This window comes from Acinonyx jubatus, chromosome D2, assembly GCF_027475565.1.
Source record: "Acinonyx jubatus isolate Ajub_Pintada_27869175 chromosome D2, VMU_Ajub_asm_v1.0, whole genome shotgun sequence".
NCBI classification, from domain to species: Eukaryota; Metazoa; Chordata; class Mammalia; order Carnivora; family Felidae; genus Acinonyx; species Acinonyx jubatus.
The window spans coordinates 36,114,331-36,138,622 of NC_069393.1; the positions used below are offsets into that span (position 1 = coordinate 36,114,331).

At 39.8% G+C, this 24,292-nt stretch overlaps 1 protein-coding gene across 23 annotated transcripts in view; it reads right to left on the reverse strand.

The window, feature by feature from the left end:
- KCNMA1 (potassium calcium-activated channel subfamily M alpha 1) overlaps positions 1-24,292 on the reverse strand; it is a 727,849-nt gene that overhangs the window by 235,563 nt on the left and 467,994 nt on the right. For 22 of the 23 annotated variants that reach the window (XM_027062348.2, XM_027062381.2, XM_053206927.1 and 19 more), the window contains exon 6: positions 3,844-3,919. In XM_027062348.2, the coding sequence (XP_026918149.1) occupies positions 3,844-3,919 (76 nt within the window). Of the gene's footprint in view, positions 1-1,637; positions 3,492-3,734; positions 3,920-24,292 lie in introns of those variants that run through there. The other variant, XR_008292014.1, reaches the window with a different exon arrangement.

Here is a 24,292-nt window from a genome sequence, read left to right on the forward strand (position 1 = left end):
GACACCTGAGAGCCCTCACGATGTGGCCTCCACCTGCACAAGCCCTTACAGTCTCCATAGGGAATACTCTTTTTTTAAAGAACCTAACCTTGGAAGTTCGTAAGGGTTGGGGAAGTTTTACTTTACCCTTTATGCTTTTCTACGTTGTTGAAATGTTTACAATGAGCTATAGACTGCTTTGATAATTAGTAAGGCCGTTGCCACTTAAAACAAATTGTTGGGATGACCCATGTTTTTATGATCAGCCTGTACACACGAAATGAGATCAGAATGACAGCCTTTAAAACAGAGATGCTTATTTTGCTCTGAGTGTAGAATAAGTCTGCTCTCATCTGGGAGTCTTTTCGCCAGTTTTCAGAGCCACTGAGGTACCGCCAAAGCTCAAACGATGAGCTGAACCTGTCCCCTTCAAGATGCCATTTTCCAGAGAAGGAACACATTAGGACCCTCTTTTGGCTGGTAGTTGGCAGGAATGGCCCTGATGCTGTCCCATAACTGTGAACTATTTCTTTCTTCTGTGTTTTCTCTGTCATCCTGTTCACTCTGCTGCCCTCTTAATTGTCTCTCCCTCCCTCCCTCCCTCTCTCTCTCTCTCCCCAATATACTTCCCTGCTCTGTTTCTTCCAGCTCTTTGCCAAGCAAGGCAACCAAAGGACAGAAAATGAAGCTGCAATTTCAAATCATTATTTCAAATCACATTTGCAATATCTCTATGCCTACCTAATGCCACAGATTGGTAGGGACTGGCCACCCACCCGAGGAAACCAGACAAAATCTCCCTAAAGATGATTACAGGGCTGTGCCCACCCTTCTGGAAGGTCACCATGAACACAGCAGAGTACAGAGGAGTCACCAGAAAAATCGCTCTGCGTCCAAAGCCCTATAAAAACCAAGCCTTCCCTTTCTCTGAATCAGAGCCTTTGGGATCTGGGCTTGGGAGTGTGCAGAAGAAAAGAGCTGAGATTAACCAGGCACCTGAGGAGAGAAGGCTCAAAGAGCTGGTCGAAAGCCTCTGGAGTTCTTATAAATTAAGTCAAGTTTTCTTCTGTGCCCGGGGTCTGGCCTTTACCTGCTCTCCTATAATGTCATTTTTGTTTTCCCACCACAGAACCCCTAGTCTCCAGGAGCACCAGACTACTCAAAGCACCCCCAAGGGCCATATTCTCTCACCCATGTGCTTTTGCAGCTTCTATGATTGGATGATGCCCAAGCCCACCCCTGCCTGGATGACATCTAGTTTTCTAGGAAGCTTACCTAAGACCTTTTCTTGAAAAGAGCCTTGACTGCCCCACATTCATGTCAAGCCTGGTTTCATTCCTCTCCTCCATGCCTCACCGCCTCCCACTCCCACCCCTGGATATACCTGTGACCCAGTACCACCACACCACAGGTCCAGCTGGCTCTTCCCTCCTCATGCACTCTCTGTTAGCAGGACGCTACCCTGGCACCCATCTCACTGCTGGTACGAACAGATGGTCAGTTCAGGCTTGTTGAATTAACTCAGTCACCCACCTAAGCAACAGGAACAGGGACAATCCAAGGGGGGGGGGGGGTTGTGATGAAAACCCGCTCTACCATAGAAAGAGCTTAACTGAGTGGGAAGTAGGATGATGGGGAGATGCTGTTTGGGGCTCCCACCCCATGAGTCTTCCCTAAGGCCACTCTCTCCTGATTTATAGTCACCTCTGTCCCTTGCTGGCTGCTTCAGCTCTTTCCCCTGTGCCTTGGGAGAATGAACCTCACCCATACTTGTGGCCTTCTTGGTGAATTGTGCACCACAGACATTAGTGCTATTTCCTGCACCTAAAGGAAAAGAATCTTCTCCAAGGATTGAAAAATCGGTGGGTCTCTTGATAAGGGTCCAGAAAAAGATATTTTATTCACATGGCTTAACATTCTCCCAAGGCCAAAAAGGATCCATGTGGAATGCAAGAAAAATGAGAACACAGTTCTCGCCATGTTATTCCTTGGAGTAATGGCACATTCTTAAAACACTGGTGTCAGAGAGTTAAAACCCCCTAATTTATGATGTAAACATGAAACAGGGAACGAGGGGCACTATACCATGTTAGAGAGTGTGGTTAACTCCACATGACACATTCTACACTAGAAAAAAAACAAGTGTCTCTTAAATCGGTCTCTGTGCTTGGCACTGGGTATGCACCAATTCTACCCTAAAAAATATAGCAGACCAATTATGACATAGGTAAGCATTGAGGATTGCTGGGTTATGGATAATCTTAATTTCAAAAGTAATATGAGTTCATTGCACAGAAGAGCCATAAAAAGGTAGAAACGAGGGTTACTGTCACTCAGAAGAAATAGGAAGAATAACAATATTCACTCTATATTAATAATATTACATAGTATTAAGTGCAGCATCAACAAACTCTGACCCCAGGGTAATGAAGGTGCAGAGTAGGGGGACACACTATAGAGGGCTTCTATTACGTTAGATGCTCATTTGCTTTTTAACTTGGCTAACACAAAGAGAATTTGTCCCACATGCACACAGATGAATAGTTAGTAAGGAAAAACCAATTTAGAATTAAAACAAACCAAAATAAACAAACAAAAAGCACTAACCCCAATGAGGGAAGTCAACAGCCCATCACATTTGTTGGATACGACAGGTTTGGGAAGCTGAGTCCCAGCCTCAGTTACTGGGAAAACAATGCCAAATCCAAGGGCCCTCCCCCACCCCAAATTCAGGTATATTAATTATAAATCACAAAATCCAGAAGCATCCTGTTTTTAATCATTTATCAAACACATCAACCTAAGAGGAAATGGAACATTAGGAGTGAGCTTCTTAAAGTGTAATTTCCTATAAGAGAAATTTATGGCCTGTACTTATTCTCCATTAGAGTACGTCTAACCTCTTTTATTAGTTTATTCATCAAGGCAGCCTGGTCTCAGACCAGCTCTGCAAACCCACAGGTCATCAGGAAAGGCATCTCTGGGGGATTTTTCCTCCTGCTCCCGTAGTGTTTTCCAGATCATAACACAGTTAACAGAAGCAGTCACAGTACATTCGGCAGAAGGTTTTTAGGTATTCCCCAAAAGGCAATTCACAAAGCAAGCCCCAGGGACTACACTGGCAAGAAAGTGAACATCTAAAATGTACTTTGAAATGAATGATTTTCTGTTTGCCATATGAGGTTTGTGATTGCCTCTCCAAGAGCACTGCTTCCATTGTTTTTGGGTTTAGGTTCAATTTCTTATTTAGTGATGTAATAAAGGGGTGATTCAGAACCTAGGAGCAAGGACTTCCCAATCAATGAGCTGCTCGATCCCTCATCCACTGTGCACCATCTCTCCAGGATGCTGTGGCTGATTTCCAAGCAACCCACACAGTCCCCCCAAAACTATCTACTTCTCCACATGCACAGCTGTTTCTCTTCTTACCAGACAGTTCCCAGCCCTGCAGAAGAGAGCAGTTCAAACCCCACCCCGGGCTTTCTCCAGATCTCTGTGTTAGATCAGTTTTTCTGAGAATAACAGAACTCTAACTTTATTTTTTTTTTAATTTTTTTTTCAACGTTTTTTTATTTATTTTTGGGACAGAGAGAGACAGAGCATGAACGGGGGAGGGGCAGAGAGAGAGGGAGGCACAGAATCAGAAACAGGCTCCAGGCTCCGAGCCATCAGCCCAGAGCCTGACGCGGGGCTCGAACTCACGGACCGCGAGATCGTGACCTGGCTGAAGTCGGACGCTTAACCGACTGCGCCACCCAGGCGCCCCAGAACTCTAACTTTATAGTGATGAACAAAAACACCTGCTATTTATAATTTGGCCTTGGGAACCAGAATGAAGAAAAAATATGAATAAGAACATCTTACCTTGTTTTAAGGATATTCAGAAACTGCAAAATTTCTGAAAACTGTATCAGTCTGAGAGCTCTTAAAAATCTCAAACCTGGAAAGAGAAATGAAATAGAGACACATTATTCTCACCGCGTGGTTTTAATGTTCACACTCTGCCGTTTGATCTACAGCTGCCAGGGTTGAAGGGATATGAAGTTTTTGCAGGAGATTAAACCAACCGGTACCTTGGACATGGTCCTTCATTCTGATTCTTGACTTTAATCTCAGCTGGTAAACTTTCTCATTAAAGGAGGCCTGTTTTGAGCCCCTGTAGAGGAAGGTCTGGTGGGGAGAGCCCAGTTTAATGAGGCCTCTCTTTTGTCCATCTTGGATTTAAAGCACTATTTCTAGTTACCTACTGGTCTGAGAGGATTTTTGGCTCTGAAAAATACCAGGAATAGCACAGGGTAACCCTTGTGCTAGGAGCAGATTAGGAACAAATCGGATAATCTTATGTCTTTGATGGATTTTTTTTTAAACTTTATCTTCAGTCCTGATAAAATGAAGAGTATAGGCCACAGCATTATCTGTTTTCTAGAAGGTTCTATATTTTTCTCCCAATCAAAAAAAAAAAAAGAAAAAAAAGAAAAAAATCACATCAGTAAGATCTCACTCCCCATAACTTCAGGATCCAAAATGTGTATATTTCCACTTTTACTAAGTATCAAGATAAATGTTTGTCCTTTCTAAATCAGTAATGAAGAGCTGCTGAACGGAAACAAAGAGGTAGATTTCCAGACAGCAGAAGAGAGATGAACACCTGAAAGGAAGATACAATCAAGGATTAAAGAAAACACAAATTATTGTTGTTTTAATAGACCAGGGTAAAATATATTTCTATTCAGATCCAATTCACGAGTTAAAAACAATCTGAGTCACTCAAAGGGCTTCATGTAAGAGAATTGCTTACATGCTTGGTCATCATATAAGAGAATTACATACAAAATACTGATTATCACAGCTTCAAGATATTTTCAATATCACACCCTTTGCTAAGGGGGTTTTCTTCTACAGATTTTCTGAAAGCCTTTTGTCAAGCAGCCCCACGTGCCAAGAGCAGTGCTAAGCAGAGAGTGGGCTAAATTATTGACAGGCTGCTCTAAGCCGGTGGGTGAGACTTTATCCTGCCTCCATACATAAGGCAGGAACTGGTGGGAAGAAGCTCCAGGGATTCACTGGAATGAATCAAGGAAAGGAGACAGACAGGAAGTCCCCCCCACCCCCCATATAGCTCCACATCTGGCCCAGGTAGATTTTGCCTTGTTCAAGCATTAGGTACCAAGGAAAAACTAACACAAAGCCCAGGAGGGAAAAAAATCCCACTGCACAAGAGGGAGAAAAGGATAATGGCTCAAAAGGGAAATTTCTCATCTAAAAAGGATTTACCTTCATGAACAGAAGATTTTCTCAAAAGACATTGGCCTTCTATGCCAAATGATATTTATATTACTCTTATTAAACCAAAAAGCACAGAGATGAGAAGGGATATTGATGAACTGAAGGCCCAGGAGCTGAAACACAGTCTTAACCAAACTGATGAAAGGTTCACTTAACACAGCTGAACACTGCACTGGTTGCAGAGGACAAAACTAAGAAGTAATCCCAGAACACAGAGAACATAAGGAAAAGACAGAGAAAAAGGATAAAACTTAAGAAAATGGAAATGGAGGGGAGATCACAGAAATCCAACCTATGAATAAAACATGTTCTGAAGGGAAGTACAAACAACCTGTAGTTCATAAGTAATGGCTGAGACATAATAGAAAAGAACTTTCTAGAAAAGAAAAAAGGATTTGAGATTAAAAGGCAAAATGAATGACCAGCTCTTAGAAACCCATGCTGAGAAGTATCTGCCTTTTCTTTTCTTCAAGTTTCAAGTATTAAAATAAATTAAAAAACAAAGTGTCAGGGTGGGGAGAGGGTCACCATTAATGCCACTAAGACCACAAGATGTAACAGTCAGTATAAATGACAGTGGGGCAACACTCAGAACGTGAAGATGAGGAGAATCTGATCCAAGACTTTTATGCACAGTCTAGCACTTGTTCAACAATAAAGACAACAAAAAATGTCTTAAAAAATCCAGGATCTCAGGGGTGCCTGGGTGGCTCAGTTGATTAAGCGTCCAACTTCAGCTCAGGTCATGATCTCGCGATTCATGAATTCAAGTCCCACGTCAGACTCTGTGCTGGCAGCTCACAGCCTGAAGCCTACTTCAGATTCTGTGTCTCCCTCTGTCTCAGCCTCTCCCCTGCTCACACTCGGTCTCTCTCAAAAATAAATAAACAATTAAAAAAAATTTTAAAAATCCAGGATCCCAGAAAATACATTGTTTGTGCAAAATATTTTCAAAGTTAGCAAGCCTTATTAAATTGGAGTGAGTAGCAGAGGCTGGAAGGTGTAGCTTAAAAAAATGTTTAATGTTTATTTATATTTGAGAGAGAGAGAGAGAAACAGAGTGCAAGCGAGTCAGGGACAGAGAGAGAGGCAGATAGAATCCGAAGCAGGCTCCAGGCTCTGAGCTGTCAGCACAGAGCCCAACGTGGGGCTCGAACTCACAAACTGTGAGATCATGACCTGAGCCGAAGTTGGACACTGAACCAACTGAGTCACCCAGGCACCCCTGGAAGGTGTATTTTTAACAAACTCTATTGTTGGTCCTAAGCATCCAGCCCAACCTGGATGGCTGGTCTTAGTCCAGCACCACTGGCATGCACTTGTGGGAGATGAAAAACAAATTTAGAAACTTGAGGTAGAAAAAAACCCAGTAGCACAGAAACCAGTCAGGAAATAATGATGTTTTAGTAATTATTAGCTGCTAATGGTTTCATCCTGAAAATCTTGTGTGTGCATGTTTGAGTGTATATATATATATATATATATATATATATATATATATATATACACTTTACACTTATGAAAACAAAAATAGGATACATATGACCCAAGCTTTGAACTGGATTTCTTTCTTTCTACTGTAGGTGATGCTATTTGTGTAGGTGATGCTATTTGTATCCTATATTATTTGTCTGTAGCTTGCCACATTTTAAAGGGACTCACAAAAATATAATAATAGAATAAAAGCTTCCCTTTTAATGGAGCTGTATGAAAACAAGGGTAGGAAAAACAGTGAATTCAGCAGCCAAAGGTCCTATGCTCTTGCTAGAAGCAAACTGTAGATCTAGCTCTGAGCACTTTGTCAACAAAGTAAGGAATGCAACAGCAGAAGATTAATGATGTCCAGAAGAGAAAAGCAAGCTGGTTCTTAGGAAAACAGGTTTTCCAGAATGGAGACAGGAGAGAACTGTCTCAGAACTGTCTTCCTGAAAAAGCGACCACCGTAGGTAATACAAGAATGGGCTGAACAACAGTGGGCTTTTATTTGACTGCCTCATGCTGGTCATTTCCATGGCATTGGCTTTCATTAATGCAAATGAACAAACAAAGTTCTATGTGGATTAAAAAAAAAATCAGTCTACATTTTATCTAAAGATAAAATGGCTTGTAGTCAAGCCAAACTGTCTGAAGAAATAGTGGTTTGAAGGACATACCCTTCAGTTCCCTAACTACTTTCTGCCCTGGACCCTGGGGGCCTATTCTCAGCATAGCAGCCAGAATGAACCTGTTAAAAAGTAAAACAGATCACACCATTCCTCTGCTCAAAATCCTCCAATATCCGCATTTCACACAGAGTAAAAGTCAAAGTCCTTGAAGGGCCTAAAGGAAGGCAACCCATTTCCTTCTGGATCTGATGTCCTCCCCCACTCCTGACATTACTCTCCCTTCAACCTGGCTGCCCTCCTCAGTGATCCATCCCCGCCGGTACAGGCAAGCTCCTGTGCAGGGGTCCTTCCAGGACACGCTGCTCTCTGTCTGGAGGGCTCTTCCCCACGTGGCCACAGGATTTACTCCCCCACCTCCTGGAGGTGTTTCCTTAATGCAGTCGTCTAGCAAGACCTGCCCCTGCTACTCTACCCCAAATGCAAGCCCCCTCCTTCTCCATCCCCCTAACTCTTATTCTTCATGCCCACTTTCCTTCTCTCCTCAGCACGAAGAAGCACTAGTGTCTTACTTGCTTATGTCATTTACTTTCTTACTCCCTATGTAGAGCATCAGCTCAATGAAGGGAGGAACTGCTGTCTGCTTTGCTCGTGGCTTTATTTCATAGATGTAAATTAGTACCTGGCACAAGGTGGGAGCTCAATAAACACTCAGTTGAACTGAATAAATGAATCAGACTTTTGAGAAAGAATGAGCAGACAGCTCCAGAGTACATACTCTGCATTCAGGAGTATGTACCCAGCTTCCTGGAGAAGAGTCATGAGCACTGAGGGCTTACCTGACGAGCTGAGGGCTGACACCCTTAAGAAATGTAAAGCAGCCTAATACAGGAAAAGCTCTTAACCAGTGGCCACTCTGCTGCACCCAGAGAGATCCTACAGAGGTACAGACAGCAACTCAAATTACATACAAGAGGCCAAGAAAAGGGAGAGGTGGGATGGGTAATGCCTAAATGGCAAACCATTTGTCTTCTTTGCTTCATGATACTGTATCCTTACTACGTGTTTCCTATGACTGAAAATCTCTGGAATAAAATGATATTCTAGGAAAATATAAAATGACTCTAACAGTTGGAAAGAAGCAAATGTGTATCGAAAAAGATGAATTATGCCCCCACAAAGATCCAGATGAGTTCAAGTCAGTTCCTTTAAATATTAAGAAATAGCAAACTTCTCTACACTATATAGTCAACTAATTAAAATGGATTGGCTTTTTAAAAAATTTTTAAAGTTTATTTATTTATTTGGAGAGAGAGAAAGAACAGGGGAGGGCAGAGAGAGAGGGAGAGAGAGAATCCCAACCAGGCTCTGCACTGTTGGCACAGAGTCTGATATGGGGCTCGAACTTATGAACTGTGAGAACATGACCTGAGCCTAAATCAAGAGTCAGACACTCAACTGACTGAGCCACCCAGGAGCCCCTAAAATGGATTGTTCTTTCTTTCCCTGCACTCTGTATTGGTTTAGAAAGCTGGAATTACCTGGACACAGGTACTCCACACATTGGGGGAAAAAAGGCAAACTCATCACATAATGACTAACTACAAGAATCCTAAATAAAACACTATCATATCATATCTGAGACTATATTAAATTAATAACACACATGAGCTGTAGTGGGTGTTGTGAAGCACAGAGGTCTTTATTCTCCCCTGACTCCTGAAGTGGCTTCACCTAAGGTTATATCCTTGCCATGGGAGGCCCCCAATGAGCAGTAAGTGTGGGGACAAAAATTCGCTGCCCTGCCCCATTTGGGATAACCCTAATGAACCATCCAGCTGCAGAGCTCTATGTGGTATTGGCTGAGGCCTCTGTTGCAACCGTACTAGAGCTGGAGTTCTCCACCCAGTCTTATTACCTTTATCTCTGGGATCATACCCTGAAGATACAAAGGTTCAACATCTTTGGGATCCAGCAAAAGCAGTTCTAAGAAGGAAGTATATAGTAATACAGGCCTATATCAAAAACAAGAAAAATCTCAAATAAACAATCTGATCTTAAAGTCCAAAATTAGTAGAAGGAAAAAAATAATAAAGATCAGAGTGGAAACAAACAAAAAAAAAAGAGACTAAATAGAAAGATAGAAAAAATCAATGAAACTTAGGAGCCAGTGTTTTGAAAAGATATACAAAATTGATAAACTAGTCAGACTCAGAGAGAGAGAGAGAGAGAGAGAGAGAGAGAGAGAGAGAGAGAAAAGTCAAATAAATAAAATAAAAAATGAAGAAGAGGAGGGACACCTGTCTGGCTCAGTCAGGAGAGCATGAAACTCTTCATCTTGAGGTCATAAGTTTGAATCCCCCCATTGGGTATAGAGAATACTAAAAGAAAGAAATAAACTTTAAAAAAGTAAAGCATAGTTTCAAACTAATATTGCAGAAATACAAAGAATTACAAGATATTACTATGAAAAATTATATGCCCATAAATTGGACAACCTAAAAGAAATAAATAAGTTCCTAGAAACAAATAGTCTTCTAAGACTAAATAGGAAAGAAATAGAAAATTGGAATAGACTGATTACTAGAACAAAATTTAATCAGTTATCAAAAAACTCCCAACGAACAAAAGTCTAGGACCAGATGGCTTCACAGGTGAATTTTACCAAACTTTGAAAGAATAGTTAATACCTATCCTTCTCAAACTATTCCAAAAAATAGAAAAGAATGCTTCCAAATTCATTCTATGAGGTCAGCATTACTGTGATACCAAAACCAAACAAAGACACTATAACAGAAAAGAAAATTATGTACCAGTGTCCCTTGGCGCAAGCAGTCTCAACAAGGCAAAAACATACCAATATCCAAAATGAACCTAGATGCGAAAGTCCTCAAAAATATTAGCAAACCATACAAAAATGATCATTTACCATGATCAAGTGGAATTTATTCCAAGGATGATTCAGTATCCACAAATCAATCAACATGATACAGCACATTAACAAAAGGGATGACAAAAATGGTATGATCATTTCAATAGATATAGGAAAAGCATTTTTCTAAAAAAATCAACATCCATTCATGATAAAAGTTCTCCACAAAGTGGGCAGAAAGGGAAATGCCTCATCATAATAAAGGCTATATATGACAAACGCACAGCTAACATGATACTCAATGGTCAAAAGCTGAAAGTTTTTCCCCTAAAATCAGGAAAAAGAAAGGATGTCTACTCTCATCACTTTTATTTAACCTAGTACTGGAAGTCCTAGCCATAGCAATCAGGCAAGAAATAAAAAGTCATCCAAGTTTGTAAGGAGGAGGTAAAACTGTACTACTTGCAGATGACATAATATTGTACATAGAAGATCCTAAAGACTTCACTAAAAATCTATTAGAACTGATAAATGAATTCAGTAAAGTTACAGGATACAAAATAAATATACAGAAATCTGATGTGTTTCTATACACTACTAATGAAATAGCAGAAAGAGAAATTAATAAAACAATCTCATTTATAATTACATCAAAAAGAATACAATAGGAAAAAATAATCAAGGAGGTGAAAAACCTCTACTCTGAAAACTATAAGACATTGATGAAAGGAGCTGAAAACAACACAAATAAATGGAAAGATATTCCATGTTCATAGATCAGAAAAAATAATGTTGTTAAAATGCCCATACTACCCAAAGCAATTTACAGATTCAATATAATCCTTATCAAATGCCAATAGTATTTTTCACAGAACTAGAACAAATCATTCTAAAATTTGTATGGAACCACAAGAGACCCCAAGTAGCTAAAGCAATCTTGAGAAAAAAGAACAAAGCTGGAGATATCACAATCCCAGATTTCAAGATATACCACAAAGTTACAGTAATACAAACAGTATGATACCAGCACAAAAACAGACACATAGATCAATGAAACAGAATAGAGATCCCAGAAATAAACCCATGCATATCTATAGTTAATTAATCTACAACAAAGGAGATAAGAATATACAATGGGGAAAAGGCAGTCTCTTCAATAAATGGTGCTGGGAAAATTACATGCTGGGATAGCTACATGCAGAGGCATAAAACTCTTTCTTATACCTTACACAAAAATAAGCTCAAAGTTGATTGAATACCTAAATATGAAACCTGAAACCATAAAACTCCTAGAATAAAATGTAGACAGTAATCTCTTGGACATAAATCTTAGCAATATTATTCTGGATATGTCTCCTCAGACAAGGGAAACAAAAGCAAAAATAAACATTTGGGATTAGTAAAACAAAACAAACAAAAACACCAACAAAACAAAAAACCAACCTACTGAAAGGAAGGAGATATTTGCAAATGACACATCTAAAAGGGGCTGATATCCAAAATATATAAAGAACTCATATCACTCAATACAAAGAAAAGTAATCTGACTCAAAAATGAGCAGAGGACCTAAAGAGATATTTTTCCAAAGAAGACATATAGATGGCCAACAGACATATGAAGAGATGCTCAACATCACTGATCACAAGAAAATGAAAATCAAAAACAGAATGAGATATCACCTCACACCTGTCAGAATGGCTAGAATTAAAAATAGAAGAAATAACAAGTATTAACAAGGGATGTGGAGAAAAGGAAACCCTCATGCATTGTTGGTGGGGATGTAAAATGGTGTAGCTACTGTGGAAAACAGTATGGAGTTTCCTCAAAAACAGAAATGCAATAAGATCCAGTAATTCCATTTCTGAGTATTTACACAAAGAAGATGAAAATGCTAACTTGAAAAGATATATTTACCCCTATGTTTACTGCAGGATTATTTACAATAGCCAAGATATGGAAGCAACCTATGTATCCATTGATAAAGAAGATGTATATATACACACAAACGTGTGTGCACGCGTGCGTGCGCGCATGTACACACACACACACACACACACACACAATGGATTACTCAGCCATCAAAAAGAATGAAATCTTGCCATTCGTGACAACATGCATGGAAGGAAAGAGTATAATGCTAAGTGAAATAAGTCAGACAGAAAAAGACAAATACCACATAATCTCAACTTATGCACAGAACCTAAAAACAAAGCAAATGAACGAACAAAAATGGATTCATAAATACAGAGAAGAAACTGGCAAATGACAAAGGAGAAGCTGGGGAGGGGATCAGAGAAATAGGTGAGGTAGATTAAGTTATAAAACAAATAAGTCACAGGGCTGAAGAGTACAGTGTAATAACTTTGTATGATGACAGATAGTAACTACACTTACCATGGTGAGCATTTCAGGATGTATATAATTGTAAAATCACTATGTTGTACACCTGAAATTATATCTCAACTATACTTCAATTTCAAAAAAATACCCTGGAGATTGTATACCAGAAGAATAAGTATTCTGATAATACATGCAGGCACGTTGGTGGTACTCAATAAATGGTAATTTCATCATATGAAGCTCGAACTCATGAACGGTAAGATCATGACCTGAGCCAAAGTTACGAGCAGATGCTTAACTGACTGAGCCACCCAGATGCCCCAGTCGTCTACTATTCTTGATCACTTCTTTTATGCCAAAATCCTTAATTATAGTTTACACATACAACAGAAGAAAAAAGCTGAAAATAAACAGACTGGGCAGTGTGTCCACCACAATTTGTAAGCAATGGAGCCAAGTCTCAACCCAAATTTGTGTACCTGCACAAAGCCTAAGCTTGGAAACACTGCCCCAGCACAGACTTCAGCCCGTCAGTTCCAACTGCAAACATCAGTACACAAGTAAGCACTTTCAACATGGAGATCCTCTTGCCAGAGTCTGCTAACAATGTGCCACCACTATGTAAATGGTCATCTGCCCACAACCCCACCAGATTGATACCCTGATAAAGAAAAGAAGGGAGGGAAGAAGGGAAACTAAGCCTCTGAATTTGAAGGGCCCCAAATAGGAGTTGATCACTATTTTAGTTTTCTTTTCTATGTCAACAAATGAAGTTCATTATTTTTCACATACTTATCAGTCATTGTATTTTTTCTTTAAAGTGCTTTATAGTGGCCTTTGCCACATGACCTGTGTCTTCATCTTATAAATAAATTTGGGCTTTGTTATACTGAGGACATTTTGTTCTCTAGTATCTCCCACAGTTCGTCATTCTTGTTTTAATTTTGCTTAAGGTTTTTTTCTAAGTCTAAAATTTTGTTTTCTTTCTTTTCAAATTCTAAATTTGTCATATGGTCAAATACATCAATCTTTCATCATTGTTTCTTTCTTTTAATATTCAACAATGGCCAGCTCCAACATAAAAACAGACTTTTTAAATGCATCCACCTTTCCTCTTTATACTTTTAGGGCAGTGGTTCTGAACCTTGGCTATACATTTCAAACACCTGGGAAGCTTTAAGAATTACTGATACCTGTGTCCATTCTGACTTTATGGGCCTTGGTACAGCCAGGCAGAGGGAGTCTTAAGCTCTGAGATGATTCTAAGGAGCTGTCAAGGTTGAGAAGCATTGCAAACTTTTTCTGTAAATGGGCAGATAGCAATTATTTTAGGTTCTCTCACAACTCCCACTCTGCTGTAAATATATGTAAATGAATGGGCGTGGCCATGTTCCAATAAAGTTTTATTCAAATAATAGCCCAAGGGCCCTAGTTTGCTACACCTGCATTAGAGACCTACTATCAAATTCCACATTCACAGGAACTGCCTAGGATTTATTAACATTCAGATTCTGATTCAGTGGGTCTGAGATGGGGCTTGATACTCTACATATCTAACCAGCTCTAAAATGATGCAGATACTCTTGGTCAGAGACCACATTTTGAGAAATCAAGGCTGGAACGCAGTAATTCCTAGACTTTGCTGCTAATGCAATCACTCCAGGGATTTTAAAACAATACTGATACCTGCCTCCCCCTCCCAGATACTCAGATTTAATTGGCCTGGGGTACAACCTAGGTGTTAGAATTTTTTAAACTCCCCAGATGATTCTAAAGTGCAACCAAGTTTGGGAACCACTGGTTGAGAATATCTTTTTTTTTTTCTTTTAACCTTGTTACTCTCTCTTGATGTATTTATTTATTTTGGTTAATAGTGTACCAAAGGAACCAAACTTTATTTTTGTTCTCAAATAGTTAGCAAATTTCCCCTTACCTGAGTAATCACTTGAGTAACCCAAAACCACTAGTATACCCACTAAGCATGCTGCCTCGCTACTTAATTTTAAACAGCATACTTGCTAACTATAACTTAGAAGAAATCAATAGTATAATAAGACACTACCTATAAAAAATACATTCAGCTTAAGATCTTAGCAAAAAAGTAGTCTTAACAACATTAGGAGGTAGATGATTTCTATTTTAGTGTTTATAACTGAATACTCAGAAAACCAATAAAGATTAAAAGTGATAAAAAAAATTTATGGGGACAAACAATAACAACAGTCAAACAAAGGATAAAATAAATGACTGGCTCATCCAATAGAGAAGCAAATAGAAAAAAACAATTCATGCACAGTTATATACTAATAAAACTGAAAACCTCAGTAATAGGGGATGACTTCTCCAAAATGTAAACCCTGAGAGTTGATATGACCAAAAGGGGAGATAAGTCATTGCAGAATTGTAGTTGGTATGTAAATAGGAAAATGTACTAATACCTTCCTCTCAAAGGCTTTGCAACCATACAATTTATCATTAAATTCTTTAAAACATTTTTTATTGAAATTCTAAACTATCCCATAATACAAAAAAGATAGAAAGCTACTAAGAAAATAAACATCAACCTGCTACGAAAAACTGACTTTTCAAAACACAAAAATAAAATAATCTCATGAATGTTAGAGATGCTGCATTCTACATAAAATACCAATATATATAATTCACCAGTGGATCAAATAATACTCCAGAGCATTGTAGTTAAATTTAGCAGGTTGAAAACAATGCTTTATCTCTGCCCCCTCTCAAAACCTCACTAAAGTAATACTAGTGGGGAAAATGGTAAAATCCCCAAGGACAAAAAGAAGGGAAGAGAGACTATAGCACATAAGAGAAAAGCACAAAATGTTGGCAGGTGAAAAGTGGATACTTGGTTGGAAATTAACTCAACAGAACTAAGAAACCTAATTTCACATTTGTATAACACATAGAGCAACCATATACATATATATGTATACGTATATGTATATATATTGAACACATTTGTTATATGTCTCTATATATTAACATACATATTAATAACTGTATATATATATATATATATATAAAACCATAATGATAAAAGAATATATGAAATGTCCTTTGTCAACAAATTTCAATGAGGAATTCCACAAAGACTGAGGTTGGAGGAGGTGGCAGATGGGGAGATTTTAGTAAAGAAGAAAACAACTGTCCAAAAAATGAAATGGGTGACTGACACTGGGAAGGAGGAGGCTGGGACAGTGACACTGACTGATGGGGGCACCAAATGGGAGCAGCCAGGACACAGCAATAAGTGTGGGCATTTTAGTTGCTAAGCAATACTGAGTGAACAGGTAAGTCCTAGAAAGAAATTGCCACCACAGCTGTAAGAACAGCTACTAGAGCGGAAGGCAGCACCGCCCAGCCCAGCATTCACTGGACAAGTTGCCAGAGGCAAAGACAGCACTCACAGCACACATCTCAAATCCAAAGAGGAACAAAGAATTGAGAAAGTCATTTTGAGGAAAATCAAGTTTCCTTTGAAAAAAATACATATTCCAGGGGCGCCTGGGTGGCTTAGTCAGTTGAACGTCCAACTTCGGCTCAGGTCATGATCTCAGGGTTTGTGGGTTTGAGCCCCACGTTGGGCTCTGTGCTGACAGCTGAAGCCCGGAGCCTGCTTCAGATTCTGTATCTCTCTCTCTCTCTCTCTCTGCCCCTCCCTTGCTTGCACTCTGTCTCTGTCTCTCTCTCAAAAACCAATAAATAGTAAAAAAAATTTTTTTAAGAAAAATGCATATTCTAGCAAACTGACATTTGAGAATACAACATGAAAGCAACAGCTTCAGAAAAAATTGAAAACCATAAAGAGTTGTAACAAAATATGTCAACGCTACGAAGTCAAGTAGATAGCTGAGAAATTAAAATTTGAATATCAAAGCATTAAAAAGTCAACAAAACAGAAGAGTGGACATAGCTACATACAAACTGGAGGGCTGAACTATCAAATAGAGATCTCTTCCTTCAAAAGGATAAAAAATACAAAGGAAAAGTCAAGGCATGGATGGGGCGCCTGGGTGGCGCAGTAGGTTAAGCGTCCGACTTCAGCCAGGTCACGATCTCGCGGTCCGTGAGTTCGAGCCCCGCGTCGGGCTCTGGGCTGATGGCTCAGAGCCTGGAGCCTGTTTCCGATTCTGTGTCTCCCTCTCTCTCTGCCCCTCGCCCGTTCATGCTCTGTCTCTCTCTGTCCCAAAAATAAACAAACGTTGAAAAAAAAAATTTTTTTTAAAAGTCAAGGCATGGAAAACAAGTACAGCATTTTTAACATTTATGTAGTTGAATTTCCAAAAGGAGAAAAGAAAGGCAACTGGAAGCAGGAAAAACTCAAATAATATTAGAATCAAGTTTCCCTGGCCAGAAGAATGACCTGTATCCGCAGACTGGAAAGGTCTGTTAAGTGTCCAGCAGGTTGCATTGTCAAAGGTCCAAATCTAGGCATATCATGGTGGCATTTCAGAACATCAGTGTAAAGATCTAAGCCCCTCAAAGCAGTGAAAATCAACTTATTGTCACAGTTCCCCTAGCCACACTGGGTGAAAGGAAACAAAGGAAGGATATCTTCATAATTCTCGGGAGAAATCATTGGAACCAAGAAAGATATACTTAGCCAGCTTCAAGAAAAATAAATCCGAAAGAAGTGAGATACAAGAACCAATGTAGGAAAAGAATTAAAAGTAACTGATTGGTTTATGTGTTGGCTGAATATTACAAAACATAATAAATAATGGCAATGACCCCAAAATTAAAATCTCTAGATGATACTGTATGTAAGATAGAGATATGGAGATGGGACAGCAGTGGAGGTAAGAAAGGTGTGCTAAAGCTCCCGTCCTGCTTGAGGAGAAAATACTATTTTTTAAGTGTATTTATTATAAGTAATCTCTACACCCAACGTGGGGCTCAAACTCATGACCCCTAGATTAAGAGATACATACTCTTCTGATTGAGCCAGCCAGGTGCCCCGAGGGGAAGATACTATTAATTATACATTTTAATAGAAAAATTATGTTTAAGTATGTGTATCAAAAACTTAAATAGGGGCTCTCGTGTGGCTCAGTCAGTTGAGTGTCCGAATTCGGCTTAGGTCATGATCTCAGGGGTTCACGAGTTAAAAGTCCTGCATCATGCTTTCTGCTGTCAGAGCAGAGCCCTCCTTAGATCCTCTGTCCCCGGCTCTTCCTGCCCCTCACCAACTTGTGTGCGCACGCATTCTCTCTCTCAGAAAAATAAATAAGCATTAAAAAAATTAGAAAAAAAAAACTTAAGAATATATTTGGAATTAAAAATTCAAAATCTTAGGAGGGGAAAAAGAACAACAACAACAAAAAAAGACCAATCCAACTAAAGGAAAACAGTTGTGAAAAAAGAAACCAAAGAAAAGCATATTAATTAGAAAATACTATTGTAACAGTAAAAACAGCCCAAAATGATATTAGTCATCACAGTAGAACTAAGTAAGTTAAGTTCACCTATTAAAATACAATGACTCTCAGGTAGTAGAAAACCATCACTAACACATTCCAGAGGCATGCTGTGTGTAAGAAAGACACCAAAAACAAAACACAAAGAAAAGTTAGAAATTAAAAGCTGAAAAATAGATATCAGACAAATGTTGACAAAAAAGGGGGGAAACAAAGTGACAATGATATCAACTGAAGTGGCAACTACCGTGAAAAATTATGAGAGAAGTAAAGAGTAATACCTCATATTGATAAAAGGAACATGCACCAAGAATGTGTAGCAATGAAGAAATTTTACACACCTAAGGATATAACTTTGAGATGCAGGACACAAAATCTGATAAGAATATATCAAACAAAAAAAAGTTGACAATGCCACATCACAATGGGAGATGCTAATGTTCCTTTTCCAGAAACTAGCCAAAAAATAAGCACAAATAAAGAATATGTGCATAACATTTCATTCCTTGGGATATATTTGTATAAGTTTATCAGAATGGATAGACAGACATATATACTACTCACTAATCTAGGAATACACATTCTTTAATAACAACTATTGAATAGTCACAAAAACTGACCATGCATTAGGCCACAAAGAAACTTCACCAAATTCCCAAATGCAGAAATCATAGGGGCCAACTACCCCAAAGCAATAGAATAAGAAAATCACAAAAAGATAGGCAAAATAGACCGTCTTATAGAGAGAAGCACTGAATATATGAAAAGGCAGTTATCACAAATTAAAAGGACATGAGCATTATAAATGATGGAACAATTGGTTAACAGCAATGATCAATATAAACAGCCATCTCATACCAGAATTGAAATTAATTTGAGATAAATTAAAAATGAAATATAAATGACAAGCCATAGAAAAGCTAAAGAAAATGTAATTATGTATCTATTAGCTCTCTGCAGAGAGGAAGAATTTCTAAACTCAGATATGAAAGGAATCATAAAAACTCTTAAATATCAGATCAGCCACCATAAAATTATCAAAATTCTACATGTCAAAAACAGTACTGAAGATAAGATGATAGCCTATAAGAAAAATAATGTAATATGATATAATGAGGATATGATATATAAGGATGAACCTTTTGTAATGTCAAAAGCATGTATGGAAAATACCTTATCCCTCGTTCATAAGTAGGCAAAAAATCATAATGAAACACATCATAAAAGAGTAAGTATAAGTAGTAAGCAACGAGTAGAAATGATTAGACTTGGTTGAAACAAGAGAAATGCAAGTTAACCAAAAATACAGTAACATTGTGTTTATTCTACTTAACTAGCAGCACATCTGAGTTTCACCTCCTAGAGATGACTCTACAAATGAGATAATTTTATAGTTTGAGGGTGGAACTGTCCAATGGTTCAGAATTTTCAGAAAGTTATTCCACATTATGAATCAAACTAATTCCATTTTGGAAATATAACGAAATATGGAAAAATGCTACAGGAAATGCTCGTTGCAAAATTACTCATTAAACAAGAAAAATAGGACAGCAGCTTCATACCTAAACATGGGTTCTCTTCAATACAGTCCATCTTCTTTATGAGCTATTACACAGGTTTGAGAATAATATAACAAAGGAAATGTTATGAGACGGTGTTAAGTTAAAGAAGCAGGATGTGGGAAGCAGAGTGGCGATTACCAGAGGCTGTGGTGTGAGGGAAAGAGGACTTATTTACTGGGTAAAGAGCTTCGGATTTGCAAGATGACATCTGGGGATCCATTCCACAACAATGCCAATATACTTAACACTATTAAACTGTACACTAAAAAATGGTTAAGATGGAAAATTTTATGTTCTATGTTATTGTTTTTTAAAACAACACAGAACGTAAAATTGTGTTTCAAAACAAGACAAAACACACAAAACATAAAATTGGGTATGGAACCCAATGACGGGCTTGAACTCATAACCTGAGATCAAGACCTGAGCTGATATCAAGAGTCAGATGTTAACCAACTGAGCTACCCAGATGTCCCTATGTTCTGTGCTTTTAAACCACAATTTAGAAAAGAAAAAAAAAAAAAAAAAAAGCAAACTGGAAAAAAAAGTAGTATATAAAATGCATGTTCTCTATAATAAAACTATAAAAACTAGGGGGTGCCTGGGTGGCTAAGTCAGTTAAGTGTCTGACTCTTGGTTTTGGCTGAGGTCATGATCTCACGGTTCATGAGTTTGAGTCCTACATTGGCCTCCGCGTTGAGAGCAGAGCCTGCCTGGGATCCTCTCTCTCTCTCCCTCTCTCTCTCTGCCCCTCCTCCAATCTCTCTGTCTCTCAAAATCAATCAATCAATCAATCTAAAAACTATAGCTATATGAAAAATAAGAACTAGAAGAAAAGCATAAAATGGTGACAAGTGGTTGTGTTACAGAGGCAGGGTTTTTGAATTTCTTTAATTTCCTCAAGTTTTTAAAAATTTTCTGTAACATATATATATAAATTTCTCTTTTTATTCATAATTTTTTTGTTGCTGTTATAAAGTTGATGGCAAGTCAAGACTGACTGAGCACAGGTCCTCTGGCTCTGAGCCCTGTGTCTCTGTCAAAAAGTCAGGACCCTGAAGCCAGCAGCTCTAGGCAGGGTAGACCCCAGGCCACTGCTGTTCCTTCAGAGGGTCAAACTTATTGCCTGGGGCCTGAACAACCAGGTTAGGGTCATCCTGTGAACCGGTACCAAGGCATTTCCCACTGGGCAGCTAGCCAGGTAAGTGATTAGGAACTCTTTCTCAGAGGGAAGCAGCATTGTTATTCTGACAGACATTAAGGGATGTGGAGGCAAATGATCAGTCATTCACCATTCAGGGTTCCCATTGCCCTGGGGCAGAAACAAAGTCCCATTTGAGTAGAAGACTGAGAAAACACAAAAGCAACCACATCCCAGCCTGTGGGGAAAGCCTGCCAGGGTTTTCCAATTTGCTATTTTCCATTCCCTTTAACTCCTTAATCTTTAAATCCAAAAAGCTGAAAGGTTCAAATAAACCTCTGTCCTTTCCAATCCCTCCACCCCCACGTAAATCCTGAAGAGCAATTATTTTTGTGGTGTCTGACAAGGTCATAGTCATCTGGCCTTGCAGCCAGTGAGCTCAAACTGAGTCCAGGAGTTCTCAGGGTAACGGCGGTGGGGGGGGGGGGCGGGGCGGGCAGATACAAGCACAGGGAGGCTTCTCCAAGGTGCTCCCCTTCTCCAGGGTAGTCACCCAACTGCTGTCACCAGGACCCACCTCTCATGCTCACTTCACGTGCTTCTCAGCCCCAGCACAGAGTGAACAGGAGCCTCTCCTTTCGAGCTGGAGGGAGAGGACTGTCTTTCTTCTTTCAAATGCCCCTGGGCTTTTGTTCCTCCAGTCAGAGCTTTTATAAACAGTGCCTGCTTGTCTGACCTTTTCAAACCTTTTCCCTGGGTAATTGTTTGGGCTGTTTTGTTCCCCAACTCATCCCAGTACTGCTTCCTGTGTGACAGATACGAAACATCAGTTGAGATGCAACTGGGATTGTCACCTATTCATTCATTCATTCATTCATTCATTCATTCATTCACTCATGCCGTAACATGTACAGTACGAGTGCTCTATACCAGTCTCTCAATGTTTGAAACACTAAAGGCAGCAGGGGTGATGCTCTGGCTTCAAGAGTCTTCTATTTGAAATGGGGAGGGGCAGAAAGTAAAGGAACACATTTTTTTGTGTGTGTAAACAAGCAAGTCTTCTTGATTTTATCCCTTAAATATATACGAACTAACTCATCTTTTCCTTCTCCGCTGCCAGAACCATGGGCCAAGCCATTGTTACCTCCAGCTTGGCCGACAGCCCCAAGCTGTTCTTCCTGCTTCACTTTTATTCCTTCAGCCCACCCTGCCCAGGACCATTCTCCAGACATCAGTCAGGTCACATTGCCACCGGCCAAGAGCTGTCTCACCAGAAATCAATTTCAGATTCCTTATCTTACTCTGGAAGGCTTTCCATGATCTCTCCTTTCACTTCCACTCTCCCCATCCTCATACCCTCCACACTGTGCCTCTACTCCTTGAACGTTTCCCACTCATTCTCAGCTCAGCCTTCCCTTCCTTTCTTTTCTAGAATGTCCTTCCCCTAAATCATTGTAAGAGAGGCTCAACTGGACACTGCCTTAGAGAGGTCTTTTCTGGCCAGCCAATTGTAGCCCCCCTCCTATTACCCTGTCCTTCTTTAACTCTCTACCATGACCTTTTATTTGCTTGTATATGTGCCCATTTTCTCCCATAGAATGTGTGCTCCATCATAGCAGCTGCCTCATATACCTGCTCACCACTGTGTTTATCATCTTCCAGCACAGTGATGACTGACACATAGTAAGCACTCACTGCTGAAAATGAATGAATGAATTTATGAGAAACCATTCCAAAGGCAAGTAAGAAGAAGATTAGATACTAAGTTAAACCTGTAGTATTGCTCAGTTACTCAACTCTTACTCAGGAAATGGTCTATTTCTCTTAGCTTATAATCCCATCATTCCTGCTCATATCTCTAGGTGCTTTAATGGCGGTCCTCGCCAATGCTGGATGTTTTAAAACATGAAGCAGCTCTTTCCTGAAGTGGAGGGAGAGGGAACTTAACAATCTGATCAACAGATCTAGGGCTCCAGAAAGGAGGCATCAATATTTAGATTCTAGGTGAAGTCCATGCAGATGGTTTAACCCAAGGAAGCCTTTTAGGCCAGTTCTAATGAGAAGGATTGACTAGAATTCACCTATCACTTGCTTGCTAATTGGAATTTCACCATGCATAATTATATAATGCCGAGGTAGTTCAAGCTGTGCCTATCCACATCAGAATCCTAAACTGGGCTCCAAAGGAATGATACTTTATTTTAAAGAAGCTCCTAGTACTACTAACCTTTCCGGAAATAGAAGATATCTCTTCCTATGTCTGGGATCTTTAGGTCCAGAAATGTAAATTTAAGCCATTAATTCCAAACTCCTATACATTATGGATGCCCAAATAAAATCAAATCCCCCTCAGAAAACTGTTGAGACAGAAGAATCTTCCCAGAGGATGTCTCTTTCATCTCTGCTGGGTAAGAAGAATGAAGTAACACCCAAGATAGGCAAGACAGCATCCCCATGGCCTAATATGAGGACATAAGAAAGCAAACAGAAATGGCACTGGTGTCCCTGAAAACAAATATTGTTCATACCTCCAAAAGCCTCTTTAGAAAACGCTGACTCACTGGAAATTGTTACCACTTAATAAATAAGAAGGAGGCTATTGCTGTTATTTGCCAAGCTTTCCCCAACATTTCTGAAATATATTCTCTAATAGCTCAAAAACATTTGGGAACACTAGAGGCCAGCCACATTCATCTAAAAAAAAAAAAAAAAAAAAAGATAGGATTTCTGCCTGGCTTGGCACATCTGAGTTCAGGGGTGCATCAAACAAACGGGAATGGAGAAAGCTATCACCTGCCCTCTGGATATCACCCTCAATCCAGCCTATAAGAAGGGCACTTCTTTCCTGGGCAGCCTCCAAAAACACAGGATAACTTTGGGGGATAACTGCTGGGGCTGGGAGGGACCTTACCCCAAGAGGCGCAAACCCTGCTGTAGGACACCAATGACTGCCAGAAGCTCTGCCGTTCCTCCTTTTCAGGGGCCTCGGGCCCACACCTCACCCGGTAGCCATTATGGAACAAGTCCCCCAGGGACTTTTTGCGGCGCCTGGTAGGTTTGTAATCTTCTGTGCTGGTGCCGTTGGGTGGGTGATGGTAGACCAGAATCTTACTGGGGATCATGGTGGGGGCAGAGAGCCGGACTGGGCTCCAGGTTCCCTTCAGTTCACGTCGTGCACAAACTGATGTCCTGCAAGGATCTGGAGGAGCCTGTATTTCCTGGACCTGTGCTGCAGACAGGTCCTCCTGCCCAGCACAGTGTGGCTCACCAGCATTTATGTCCCGATGGAGACTTCCTCCTCTCTCATTCACCAGCCCCCTTGAAAAAGCCCCAGCATGCTCTGGGCAGCTGCAGGAGGCCTCCTCAGAGAGGCTGTTGGGAAGGGAGGGGGAGCAGTCTGATCCATTATGTCCTACAAGCTGATCAATCAGCTTCACTCTGGAAATTACCACATAAGCTCCTTTGGACATGATTTAGGGGGATGGAAGGAGAAAAGGCTATAATTCCTCAAAATCAAGGAGCACAGAATAGGGTGTGGATGGGGGCTGCAGTTTGGGTCCTACTGGGCCAT